Source organism: Sinohyriopsis cumingii, chromosome 19 (assembly GCF_028554795.1).
Source record: "Sinohyriopsis cumingii isolate HCF-2022 chromosome 19, ASM2855479v2, whole genome shotgun sequence".
Classification (NCBI taxonomy): Eukaryota; Metazoa; Mollusca; class Bivalvia; order Unionida; family Unionidae; genus Sinohyriopsis; species Sinohyriopsis cumingii.
Genome location: NC_142979.1, coordinates 64,885,059 through 64,899,531, shown reverse-complemented (window position 1 = coordinate 64,899,531; position 14,473 = coordinate 64,885,059). Strand labels below are relative to the sequence as shown.

General features: G+C 36.5%; 2 protein-coding genes across 2 annotated transcripts in view; one reads left to right on the top strand and one right to left on the bottom strand.

Annotated features, from left to right (window-relative positions):
• The window catches only part of LOC149775860 (uncharacterized), an 83,791-nt gene extending 78,254 nt beyond the window's left edge, over positions 1-5,537 (top strand). Inside the window, exon 14 of the mRNA XM_089943352.1 lies at positions 954-5,537. Coding sequence (XP_089799478.1) covers positions 954-1,171 — 218 coding nt within the window. The 3' untranslated portion in view covers positions 1,172-5,537. The remainder of the gene's footprint in view (positions 1-953) is intronic.
• A 2,639-nt stretch (positions 5,538-8,176) lies between these two features.
• On the bottom strand, positions 8,177-13,012 carry LOC149775859 (uncharacterized). Its single transcript, XM_089943904.1, has 4 exons — positions 12,907-13,012; positions 11,589-11,824; positions 9,607-9,818; positions 8,177-9,006 (listed from the first exon to the last, which is right to left on the bottom strand). Exons 1-3 carry the CDS (start codon positions 13,001-13,003, stop codon positions 9,642-9,644), a joined length of 510 nt encoding a protein of 169 aa, XP_089800030.1. The 5' UTR covers positions 13,004-13,012; the 3' UTR covers positions 8,177-9,006; positions 9,607-9,641.
• Positions 13,013-14,473: the final 1,461 nt, after the last annotated feature.

Here is a 14,473-nt window from a genome sequence, read left to right as displayed (position 1 = left end):
GTAATCTCCGCATTTAAAAATCCAAAGAGTCATCTGCAAACAATACGTGTTTAATATCAGCATAATTAAATCTTGTTTTCAAAACTTTAATAACATGGAGTGTAATCGATACCAAAGTTTCTATAAACATCCACACACACAAATGAACAATTTGGTGGATCATGATGGTAAAACAATAGGGTTAAGTACCATGAGTTAAACAAAGAATCTCATAATATTAGTTATACATTAAAAATGCATTTAGTATGAATCCATATCCGACTCTCATCATTACTTCAGTGCAACATTTATTACTTAGTTTCCAGAATTTTAAACAGACAACTTTTTTATTTGAGAGAAAACTAACTAAATGTTGAACATAAAATACCTTTGCCGCATATTCTTCAAAGTTCTTTTGCATACCAGGGCCCAGCAACGTGGAATGAATTGACCATTGAACTTAGACACAAAGACACGGTGATCTCATTCAAGAGTGATCTTAAAACTCACCTATTTCGACTGCAAGAACAAACTTAAAGACTTAATAATGTTTACTACCTTAAATATTTTCAGCATGTTTTATGTTTTCTAACTTCATGGTGTTTGCATTTTGTAATAATATCATTATGTATGTTTTTTATGTTATAATAGGTGTGGTCTAATGTTAAACCGCCTAGAGTTTCTAAAGATTAGGCGCTGTACAAAGTCCTCGTTGTTATTATTATTATTATTATTATTATTATATTCTCCTTCCTTCTTAACATTTCTTCCAACAGCAATTAAAGAAAGAACATATATGCCCTCTGCGTTTAACCCTCTACCATTTTCGTGATTCATTGGGATGGTAATTTTTGAAGAGCTTTTGTCTTTCACACGTAGATTTTTATCCATTAAACTTGGCGCATGTTCTTTTAATTATCAACATTTCTATCAACACTATTTCTTTCCATTACTTAAATCATTTTTATATTCAGTTCCTGAGAAGTTGCAAGAAGAAGATCAGAAATCAACAGAGCTAGAACAAAGAGAATATTCTGATGAAATGGATAGAAAGAGTCAAGAAAACAACACTCAACCTTCGCCTGCAGAGAGACCAGACTCGGCAAAGAAAACTTTAAATGAAGGCAAAGTTGCACAAACACAAGCGAGTAGTACTGGGGTAGAAGAAAAGAAGACACAAATAAGCAACTAAACAGAGAAGCTTTAGAAGTAATGGAAGCCAGATAATCTTATCGTTCCATTTGACTTTAGGACAACTAATATTATTTCTCGCTTGGAAATATTTTCTGGGCTAAGTCAAGATCAGATCTACACTTGCCTCCTCAATCAAGCATGGTCGAGGTGCTTGCATAGACATTTAACACATGAGAGGAATATGCGGGACATATAAAGGGGTGATTATCCCCTCCCCCATGCTATTTTGAGACCTTTTCAGTCCCAGCCTCCATTTATAAAGTTCACTATCCCGACTAGCCCGTTAAGCCTCTCATGGATGCCAGAGCTTCGCAAGTGTGGATTTCGTCGGGCTCATTCCTTTGCCTCTCTGTGAAGAAATTAGAAGCTTTAGAGACTAGGGCCACGCCAATTATGCTTATAACTCCGTACAATGAATGACCTGTTCTCGGCGGCTTCTTTCAGTTTTTAGAAGGGAAAATCGTTATCGAATTTTGTTTTGCAACGATTATTGGAAGAAGTAGCAAAGAATCAAGATATGCCGTGTCTACGGCCATGGCGCTATCAGCAGAGTTGCTACACCTCCGCAAGGTTCTTACTATGCTATAGCAATACCTCAAAGGTATTGCTATGGCATAGTAAGAACCTTCTTAGGGCTGCTCCAATTGAATTAGATACCAGAGTGATAGGAGCAGTGGCTGCTCATTTCAGGTATCTGGCGATCCTCTTCTGCAGTACTGCGACGACTGGCTTCTACACGACATCAGAAACATTCCCTCCGACGTCATATATCACACTATTGGTACACAGCGTCCCAGCTAGGACGTATACCGAACCAAGACAACCCAGATCTCGTTCCTTCTTATGACTTCGTGTGTAAAGGAGTGAATCTCCTTATCTATCTGGATCGGATTTGCTTTCTCCCAGACAGGATAAATATAATCCTGGCTCTTCTGAGGACTTAGAAGGCCAAGACCACGTTGTCGGCCCGGCTTGAACTTTCTCTGCTGGAGATATTGAACTCAGCGGTGACCTGGTATCTCTAGGAACACACCATTTATGTCCTCTCCACTTCTCCTTTTGTCCATATGAGAACCACACAAGGACTTGCTTTCAATTCCTCTAGATTCAGCATTTCAGTACTACCTCAATCAAGAAACATTTCTGATTGGCGTTTCACTGCATGTCCCAGAACTCTACTCCTAGCTGTACACCAGCGCGTCATATTCAGGATCGAGATCTCATTTTAGAGCTATCAGTACTTCTTCTGGACCCTTGCTCCCAGGAAGAAAGTCTCCTCTATATAGAAAACTTGTGAAATGAGAGCTGTGCTCTTCGCCGTGAAAAGGTGTATATATAAAATCAAGGAGTGTTGCGTGATAGTCTCCTGAGACAACACATCGTTATTGCATACTCCTTCTCTCTGTTTGGAAATCACGAACGTTTAGTGCTGGGCAGATTTGGAAGGAAGAACACCCTGTGTTTGTCACATTGTGGCGAAATAAATATCCTTTTGGACAGCTTGTCCAGGACAGACAATTTAGCTTCAACATAATGGGTCTTGCATCAAGCAGTTGCTGAGTCCTTTTTCAGTCGATCGGGGAAGGCTTTGATGCACTTGTTAGTCACGAGACTGAATAATAAGTTCTTGTTTATGTCACCCCTGTCTCAGACAAAATAGGTGGATGCCTTCAAAGCCTAGGGTGGGATCTGCTGTTCGTGTACTCACACCCATCTTTAAAATTGAGTCCACAGGTATTTCAGAAAGTCAGGAGATCCACATGTCGGATTGTACTGATAGCACCTCTGTGGCCTCAAAGATTTTGGTTCAACGACCTTCTCGACTGGCTGATAAACCAACCCAGGGTGTTACCCCTCGCAACACAATAGGTTTCATCTTCCCAACAGTCCACATATTCTCCGGGGAACTCGCTTGTCTCATCTCAAGCGATCTATCTGTCAGACTACGTTTTCGAACAAGAATGCCGACTGCATCTCTAAGGGCCGGGGACAATCTGCTTCCATGGTCTATGATGCAAAGTGGAGAATCTTTTGCGATAAATTTATTAGGACAGTGAGTAATCATAGCTGCCCCTTTCTGTGTACAGTAGCAGATTTTCTAGTCTTGCTCTTGGAAGAGAGATGATATTCGGCTTCCACAATATAAGGTTACACAACAGACCTTTCAAGCATACTTAGATTCTTCATAGGCTCAGCCATTGTCTTAGATCGATCCTATCAAGTATATCGAGCTCAAGAGGCCAATGTCTAGCTCCTTGATGTCGAGATAAAATATCACATGCGAAAAAAACCGTTATGAACATTTTAGTGAGGCTTCGTTGAAAATCGTACACTTAAACCCATTTTTCATGTAGATGTAGCTACAGCACGGTGAAGACGTAAAGTACATACTTCCTCTTTATAGAGGAGGGGCTGTTTACTATTCAAGAGGAATTACTACTCTATTTCCTTTGTATGTCAGTCAGATTTAATCACAACAAAATACCGCCAACTTCCCTCAGTACTGGCATCTGCGATCGACATCCCAAGTCTCAGCTGCATCTGTGCTGAGGATGATCAGGATAAACTAAGGACAAACTCCGTTCTTTTTCTCCACCTTTTATTGGAGATGGATCATTGCCAAAATGCACCAATGGAAGTAACTCTCAGATTTTATGTCATAGCATAAAAGCAGAGGTAGATTCTGTTCTAACTGAAAACATATTAGCGTTTGCTAAGTACTTAAAAGGTTCCATAAAAAATAGCTCAGATGCGAATTATTTCAAAGCTCGTTGTTTTTTTTTTTTTGGGGGGGGGTTGATGTAAAATGTCTTAATTGTTAACATCCTTCCAATTTTTATAGCTGGTAACTGTGTTGCATAGTGGTCAATATTCAATGCCGTTGATATATGTAATATTGTACTTTCTTGCAAAAATATAATATTGCATACTTATTTTTTTTTCTTCTTTTCTTTGTATATAACAAGCTCTGATTCTGGACAATATTTATAGGTTACTGCATTTGTATGGGAAAATATGAACGAGGTTTTTGGATGGAATACTGCACGACCTTGGGAGTTCAGTATATCCTTCCGACAAACCGAATTCATATTTTCCCATGCAAGTGCAGTAACCTTTTTATTATATGCTCATTTCTTTATTTTACCTAAGGCTTAATTATATAAACAAAATACACTACAAGAGACAACGTAAATGAATGTATGCCGCATTCCAAACTAAATACACAAACGCATATTCATCATTACACAAAAACAACATTATTACTGCGCACATAACTCCGCCCAGATAAAATTGAACTTAGTCGCGCACTCGACATAACTTTCGAAAGAAAATGGCGTGTCTAGTTAAAATTGAAATTTGGAGTCATATTGTGAATGAATGTGCATTGCAACAACTTTTCCATTTGATCTGGAAAGAATAGATTTTGGTATTTTTCTCGATTCTACGAAATTTCGTGATTATGGACTAGATTTGTATGTGACAATTCCACATGAAATACATGAGATTGAAGAAGCTAGAGAGAAGCATGTTGATATTTGCAAATGTGTTTCTGTTTCTGTCATTAAATGTTTGAAATCATAATTTGGGAAAAATATAAAGTCTTTCAATTCCAGTTATCAAAAAGACGCTATTGAATTTAATGCTTATTTCATTTTGAGTGCAGTAAGGAGGATGTAATTGCACTTATCATCGAAATTACAGTACAATTTCGAAATGTGTAATCCAGTTTGAGAACCTGTGACATGGCTCATGTAATTCGGATTTGCAGAACTAAGAAAATACATTTTGAGGAAATTCAGGATGTAAAACTGTAAGTATATTTTTTTTTGCCATTCTTATCACCATCTAAAGAAGAGAGTATATGACTCGGCACTTGTATGTTATTTGTAAGGACCTTATCTTGCGTCTGTTATATACTGTAGCTAGCCTAAATCCGAAACATTGTATCAACAAAGTTAACACGGAATGTGCCAAAACAGCTGATATGTGGCAGCCCACGAAACGTCTGTTTTAGTTATTCAGAAACAAGTTTAAACAACCACAACGTAAAGCGCCTCTTACGCGAGTGTACACGATTTGTTTACAAATCAAAAGTGCTGGCGTCTGCGTCCATTGTTTGTTTACAGTAGAAAGTAGTTCCTTTATGCACGTGAATGCTATATGTGTATTTGCGCGCGGGTTCCATATCGGGTAATACTGCACGATTCTGACAATGTAAAGTTAACGGGGGGAAAATGAGCATATAATAATTGTAAATATTCAATGATCAAGACTGATGTAATGATATATGCATGTATTTCAGAATGCTAGTCTTATTCTATAATAATTAGATTTGAATATAAATATAATTTTTTTCAAATGTTGATATTGTTGTTTATGTTTGTTATATTTCTGATAGCTCAGTAGAATTTTCCCCATGAATAGGGACAATATGAAAAAATCAAACCTGAGTGGACAGAAATTGTGTCCGAGACCAGGCTTGCCAAGTTCCTGGTACAAATCTAACACCACGATGAATAGATTTGCCTATATTCTCCACATGTTTTGGAAAAGATTATTTTATTTCTCTAAACAGTTCTTTCTCGTTCAGAAAAAAAACCACTGCAGAATATTAAAAGTCTTTGTGAATTTTGCACATTATTAATGTTAATCGATGACATCAAGTGCACAGCATTACATAAATAGGGCATGATCTTATCTTCCCCTGTTGTAATCTTGTCCATCTTATCTTTCCTTTCGGTAATCCTGCCCAGGAAGAAATACTAGATAACTCTGATGAGCACAAAAGTTTTATTTATTTATTTATTTATTTATTAAAACGTAATTCTGGGCGAATAATTGATTATGGTTAAAGTGTTAGGTAACGGGCCTGACTGAACTTTGATAATGGAAAAAGCTGACAATCTTGTTCAAGGCAGCATATTAAATCAAATCTAAAACTTTAAAAGTGCAAGCAAAGTGTTCAATTGTCGTCTTGTTAAGTATATATTTTCCTTTGTATTGCTTATTCATAAAGAGACCAGATACTTTGAATGTATCATTCATTTTTTAAATTTTTAATTCACATAAGTGTAACTTTTTCATTAGTCATTTATCTGTTTGACAAAAATAAATGAAATGATTGTTTCATTATACTTACATGTCCAACAACAATTAAGTGTCATAGTCCTTTCACTGTTTTCCGATAACAGACATTTAAAATTGAAGCTGATTACATAACCAAAGAAGCAAAATTTTATTAAAATAGGGCCCACATACTTGTGCCTTGAAGTTAAGAGGTATTCAAATTGATACACGTTTTTTTAAAGTGAAAGAATGTAGAGAGGACCAAGGCCCATTTCCAGAAAATTTTTAATTGTTCGCTTCTGTCAGTGACTTTCTAGACATATTGAAGGTATACAAATAATTACACTCAGTTTTGTTAATGTAGAAACTTACCATGTAGGTTCGTGTTTACTGAGGAACCAACTGTGAAAAGAGTAGATACACATATGCATGCCAACATATCCAGGTCTACATTGTTCATTCTACTGATAGTTAAGTGTGGAAAAACGTAGGCCTAGAAGGTGCAGTAAGAGTATCGAACTTGTAATCAACGGGTTACGGGTTCAATACTCGCCCAGGCCAGCTAGGGTTGGCTGCCTCTGTTGTCCTTGAGAAAGGCAATTTGCTCCCATTGTATCTGCATAATACAGCCAATATTGTGCCGTTACGGTCAACATACAACAATGTAGACCCTGATCTACTGGCATAATATGTGATGGCGAATCTCTGTCTTCACTGTTTATGGTTCCGTGTGCATATTACACGTGGATAAAAACGATCTTTAAAATTTGAAATGTGTTCATCAATAAGTGTCATAATTACATAATATTACACATATGTCCAACAATTAAGTGACATTTCTCTATGTCCAAGAAGAATTAAGTGACATTTCTCTATGTCCAAGAAGAATTAAGGGTCATAATTATGTCATACTACACATGTCCAAGAACAATTAAGTGACATTTCTCTATGTCCAAGAAGAATTAAGGGTCATAATTATGTCATATTACATATATGTCCAAGAAGAATTAAGTGACATTTCTCTATGTCCAATAAGAATTAAGGGTCATAATTATGTCATATTACATATATGTCCAAGAAGAATTAAGTGACATTTCTCTATGTCCAAGAAGAATTAAGGGTCATAATTATGTCATACTACATATATGTCCAAGAACAATTAAATCTCAAGATACTATAATCATATATTTCAAATAATGGACATTTATAACTGAAGCTGAGTACATAATCAAATGTTTCATTAAAAGTGGGGACTCAGAGACTTCTGTCTAGCAGTTAAATAACTTTAACAGAATATGTTAACAATCCTTCGCATTCATCCCTCCATGCTTATGGCATTGAGTTCGTAACAAATTACGTAAGCTACAGTTGGTCAAGGGAGGCTACTAAACATAAAACAAATGAGCATACTAGTAGTTACCTCCCTTGAATTTTTTTCCCCTGCTGGGTAGTTCTTGGATCAAAACCTAAAAATTCTTTGAAAATAAATCAGTGCTTTCTCAAATAATGTTTCAACTCTTGAAATAAATTATTTAGTAACATAAAAAGAAAAGAAAATTCAGAAAAATGTCATAATGATTGTTTTCATCAGTACGTGTACGACAGTAAATGGACCATGAATAACTATATATATGGAATTGTTTTTTTCCCCTTTTGGTATTAATGTACATTTACATCGTTTCAATACTTGAATGTTCTCAGTATTCTGAGTACCTTGACCCTTCAGAGGGGCCGCTTGAAATCAAGGACTTGGAAAATACATCACAAATAATGACAAAAACCATACAGTCTATAGCGGCCAGACATATTTTACAAGTTGTTAGGCGCATGTAAGATACTGAATACTGAGAAGCTAATAAAGACGTAAAGCTTGATTCAAGTGAATGCCAAATGACTTTATATTAATGCAGCTGAAATAACTTAAACCACCACAAGATGCTGATAAGATGTTTATTGCAAAGAGATTTATGACAGAATTGTTCCAAATCTTTCTATACCCATCTTTTGTTTCAGATGGACCATTCAAAAAATAGGACTGGGACAAAAAAAAAACCATCCAAAAAAATATTACATTTCCACAAACTCTCACAACTACAAAATCTTTATAAATCTTTAAACAAACTAAATATGCACTGTACTATAGCATACAATTAATAAATGGTATGAATTTGTATTTTTTTAAAGCAAGCGGTTTTAATAAAGAGGTGACGAAATACATTCTTATTATAGTTTGACTAGTATTGTACAATTTAGAAACGTGTATATGACCAAGGAATTATATACCAGATTATAGAGAAAATGTAAAAGCGAAAACACAGATAAACACATGCCTGCCTACTCATAATGTGCAGAAAGATCCGTATCTACGCTATAAGCTTTAACGAGTGTATACTTGGATCAAAACAATTTATAATTTATAATTTATAATACACCCCCATCCACAAGAAATCTAATTAAATCCAAATGGCGTTTACATAATGGAAACTGAACAGAAGTGTCTCCACTACTGTTGAATCCCATGGAAAGAAAACATACGACACCTCACCACACCCCCATCCCCAAGAAACAGAACTTTTTGTTTTTTCCATAAATTGTCTTTGTTTAATGAACATGGTCTCTGGGATTCATCTTCTTGCATATTGATTATAGATTGTTTAGTAGTACAACAGTGTCATGCGTAGTGGAAGTCCTCCGAAGATGGCCTGTATTACTCACATTACGCTCACACATCCGTTTGTGCTATATTTGGAAAATCGAAAAGAGAGTCTGAAAATAAATAGGTTTCATTATAATTATATTACAAATCTTGAAATAAACATCACTAATGATTTGCAAGAATTTGAAGAAAATAAATATTCCCACTAATTTTTCAGAACTCTTTTTGAACAATTACTTGTTCATTCTTTCGTTCATTAACTTGCAGACATGATGGAAAAGACAACTGGATGTTCAATTATTAGACCTGGTCTTGTGTTCTATGATATACCGTATCATGACAAAATTCAATTTGTGACATTTAGACTTAATATTTCAGTGTTATATATAAAAATGAGTTACAAAGCAGCCTGATTTAACTTAGTTTCGGGATGGTCCAATTTGAAGCGAACAAAATGAATATTTCCATTCCGCTATTACATAACACCACGCTCACTTCCATATAGGACTCGACTACCCAAAACATTTCCCTGCACTGCATTTCTTTGATCCACAAAGAATATTTTGTAGAAAAATATATATTTATCTTTTCCGTCCGTCCATATGTCCGTACGTCAAATTAGGTTTTGAGTCTGGGTCAGCTACTTAGGCACTGTGGTTGGATATTTTTGTTCCATTACCACATTTCTATTTTCGCTTTTAAACCCTTACCGACACAGTATCTGGTTGGCTGTCCCAATCCATATTTAGCCATTCTTGGCAACAAGTCCGGCGACTACCCCGGCAAGGACTAGACCCATGAGCGTGGACGTGGACCCACCCCTAACGTCAAGCCCAAACATACCACCCGACTGCGCTGTGGGGTAGGGGACTGGCACGGGAGCAGGTACTGGGTAAGGCACTGGATAATGGCGAACCTGAACCTGAATAAAAGATCAGTGCACAGTTTTCCATCAAACACTATAAAAATGAAATCTACAAATAAATCATAAAATTAACATCAATTGAGAAGTCACAATTTTTAATATACATCAAAGGGGTTAAGAATATTTTGCGATTTTCACATTTTTACTGGTACTCGACCTAAAATGGCAAGCCATTATCATCTGCCAGTAGCTAGTGAAATGCGTGTCTCCTTTTTTGTTTAGTCAATGACATCATTCCCATACGTGACATCATTACCATAATGAAACCTCGTCCAGAAGATTTAAAACTTCTCCTTCAATCTCAAGGGTCATATCTCGAACGAAGCTACTATTCGGACCACCTCGATCATTCACGAAATGGGGATTGACAGAAAAGTTGCTAATGTATTGAACTACTTGTTTCTACCAGTCGCAAATTTTCTGTCATTCCAATCGTATATATATAGTGGAGGTGGTCAGAAAATTAACACAGTAACGGGGCCGCGTGTTTGGAACTAATTTGTTGCTATTAGAATACAAACGTGACCTCAGAGTTGTCCGACATAGGTATAATATCCAAAATTGGATAGTAAAACGCCAGATAACAGAGTTGCTTATTTAGCGACTACTGCGCAGAGTGGGCTTGTGTCCGAATTGCAGCGATTGGTTAGTGGCTTCACATTCGAAATTTCTCATCAATGGATAACAGTTAACTGTGCTCTAGGTTCGCTGGTTGGCATAAATTTGCGATAAGTCAGAAGAGAGCATTCAAAGCAGGGAACCAGACTAACGGGCGCAATGCATCGAAATTCATATGTTCAGTATTTTTACCGAGGGAGGATCTCACTAGCACCGGAATATGACCAAGAAAAATTATAAATTACCGAGGATGGTCCGCACTGTTATGCATTTGACTGATAATACGCATTAGGGTACATTCGACCGAGACATAGGTTAAAGAGTCAGTCGAATGTAGCCTAGAGCGTTCCGTTCTCATTTCACTATTACCGTCTGGGTCGAATGTGAAAATTCGAAAAACGGTATTGAACTTATATACACAAACTATCCCATCTAAAAAATCAAACCCTGTGAAAAATGTCCAGAATCTACCACTGCAGACATTTAGTCTATTGCTACAATTAGCTTTTTAGTTTTACTTGATACCAAAAGATTTCAATACATCCTTGTCTTTCGTTTAAACCAATGTTGTACATGGTGTAGCTAAATCTCATAAAAATGCACAAAATAATAACTGTTGCATGTGATTTATACCACTGACACTATAACCAATCTGTCCCATTATCCAACGTGAGTGTATAGCAATGTATCGATCACACCAGAAATGTCCGGTTGACGTGTTGTGACCTTGACCTCGAAGACATAATCAGAAATGTAACATGCTACATGCAATCCATCGATGATGATATATTAAACGAAACATTATTAGTATTTCTTCTGAAAAGACCAAAAAAGAAATGTAACGATAAGACCATGCAAATATCTGAATTTACCCTGAAGGACAAGTCCAAGATTGCAGTTATTTCGAATTATATGAATGACACATAAATTTATCAAGTTTCCACCACTGTATCGCTAATGACTTCAAAGCTGTAAAGAGAACACAAAAAACTTAAAAAACAAAAATAAATAAATAAATAAATATACAGGTCAAACAGTAAACTTCAAGAAAAGGATTGGACTATTAGGGCAGTATGCGGCACACCTTCTGGTAACGACGTGATGAACTGGAATTGACTGACAGATTAAAAAAAAGACAGACGGACTTACAGCTTGTCCACTCCAGTAGTCACCATTGAAAGGGACGTAAGACCCCTGCTTCATGATGGGCTGAGGATTACCTAACCAGTATCCACCTTGCATTGTCTGACCGTAACCTTGATGAAATGAGCCGCTAGACATCGGGTAGTATGCTCCAGTATTGACGGGAAACATGCCGTATTGTTGGGGTTGGTAGCCACCTGGATATCCAACAGAACCAGAGTAACCGGAATATCCAGATCCTGCTGGAGAATGAAAGCGGGAGAATATTATAAAACTAGATATAATTTGTCCACTACATGTGTATAGTATCTGCGGCCACTTTATCAGTGCAAAATGTGTATCCCGCAAAGTAAAGAATGGTCTGAAGAATTCAACTCTGAATGTTCCATTAGAGGGATTGATCGTGTAAGGCCGTGATTATTTCCCTCCGTGTCTTATTTGAAACAAATAGTTACCAGACTCATGAAAAGAACATAAAATGATCTTGGTTTTCAAATAATGGTGTGGCCGCAAGCCAAAATGTTTCACTTTTCAACTCCTGAGCAAACGAAAATACCTCTCTGAAAGTAGGCAGATTATTGCTTCTGGCAGGAAACCTTTCTTTTATATACTTAAATTTCTTGGTTTTTACTTTGTATCTGATTCTGCTCATTTCATGTGACTTTATTTTGATCTTCGTGTAGTCATTGAAGAAGATGATGAAGAAGGTATGTACTCAGCCACATGACTGAGTGGTCACTGAAGGTTCCACAAAAGTCGTCACTAAGCTTACAATGTGCGTTGATGTTCTTACTCTGCCTACGTGCCATTTGTTGTCCAAACTCCTCTCTTTAAACATTTTAAATGGGAATCATATTGCTCTTGTACTTAAAAATTACAGTTGGGAGGGGATGAGGCCGGGCAGAGGTCTAACAGCAATAACAAATATTGCTCAGTTAATAAGGTAGGTTCACTTTAGCAGTTACAGGGGCTGCTAAGTCTCATGTATTCTTTCTCATCAACTGGGGTAAATAAAAGTGATACATGCTTATTCAATTAATCTGGAAGATCACCCCTGGATATTTTGAGTTCTTACCATACTATACACTTATTCATCAGTTTAATTGCTATCAAACAAATTACAAACAGACAGCTTTTATTGAAAACATTTGATGCGAATTATATATATATATATATATATATATATATATATATATATATATATATATATATATATATATATATATATATATATATATATATATCACATGTAATCTAATTTGTAGTCTGTACCTCAACAAGTGTTGCAATATAAATAAAAATATATCTTTAATTGTGTTTCTACCTGGGTATGGTGCAAATGTGTTTGGTTGAAACTGTTGAAACTGGGCTGAAGCGAGAGTTAAAATGGCGGCTAATACCAAAAAAGATACTTCGTTCATTTTCCTCAGTCTGCAATGAAGAAAGATAGTATACATATATATTGCAATTGTTTGCAATTGCAAACGTTTTACTCTAAATCAAATAAAGATCAAAAACGACTCTGTAAAACTATATAAATACAAAGAAAGAAAACTCTACAACCAAATCAATGTTGTGAAGAAATCTCAGTAGACGAAATTTCTTCTAAAAACAAGCGTAAGAAGAAAAAAGCCGTAAAAGGAAGAATAGCAAGCACTCTATAGCAAAAACTAATTCAACTGTTACTAACTCAGTGGTCAGTATCTCTAAGCTAGAACTTACGGAGGCAGAAATACAACTTTTATCAAAGGGTTTGAGTTTCTGTCCCGTCCAAAGACATATGACAGAGGGAAACTGAAAAAGGACACCGAAGAGTTTAGCCGCCAATTAAGACTCGAGGCCCATTTTGCCTTGCATCCAATAAATAAATCAGAGGAAAATATAAGCTGCGACCGACCAATATTCAGAAAGAAAAGTAACTGGACCCCACCAAAATGTTCAATTCCAAATCTAGAATCCTTTATCAACTCAGTTGAAAACGACACTTCCAGACACATCAACCAAACAAAATCCAATATGACAAAGGAAGAAACAGATGCTCTATACTCACTGAAAAGCAGAACAGACATCATGATTAAGCCTGCAGATAAGGGTTCCGCTGTGGTCGTTATGAATAGGGAAGACTACATTAGTGAAGTACGTAGACAACTAAGTGACGGTAGGTTCAACCAAAAACTAGACCATGGTGCAACACTGGAATATGCAAAAACCATCACTAATATTATTGACGAGGCGTACCAAATCGCCCACATATACCAGCAAACGAGACACTACTTAAGCCCAGAAAACCCAAGGGCAGGTAGATTTTATCCTCTACCTAAAATCTACAAACAAGGAAACCCTGGCAGACCTATAATCTCCGGTAACGGGCATCCCACAGAAAGGATATCAGAATATTTGGATCATTTTATGAGACCACATGTCCACAAATTAATATCATATCTTCAGGACACGACAGATTACCTCATAAAAAGTAGAGCAAGCGAACCATTACTGCCAGATACAATACTTGTTTCCTTAGACGTCACATCTTTGTATACTAACATACCGCACAACGAAGGGATACAGGCATGTAGAGAAGCATGGGAAACTAGAACTGTAGACAATCCACCCACACACTTCCAAGTCCAACTCCTGCAGATTGTCCTACAACTTAATAACTTTGAATTTAATGAAGAAAGCTGCCTCCAAATGAAAGGAACCGCAATGGGTAAAAAAAATGGCCCCTTCGTATGTTAATAGTTTTATGGGAAAACTGGAAGGTCAAATTTTAGCATCGGTTGAACTTACACCATACGCTTTATCGATGATATAGAAAAGAAGTGGCAACATGGAAGAGAAAGTCTGGATGATTTCATATCAAAGGAAAACAATTTTCATCCCTCAATAAA

What these genes read in the sequence shown, in the direction of transcription:
- LOC149775859 (XM_089943904.1), bottom strand. Translation starts at nt 13,003, where the DNA reads ATGAACGAAGTATCTTTTTTGGTATTAGCCGCCATTTTAACTCTCGCT. An exon ending in CACATTTGCACCATACCCAG is followed by an intron (nt 11,825 to 12,906) that starts GTAGAAACACAA and finishes TTCATTCTCCAG; the next exon opens with CAGGATCTGGATATTCCGGT. An exon ending in ACTACTGGAGTGGACAAGCT is followed by an intron (nt 9,819 to 11,588) that starts GTAAGTCCGTCT and finishes TCTTTTATTCAG; the next exon opens with GTTCAGGTTCGCCATTATCC.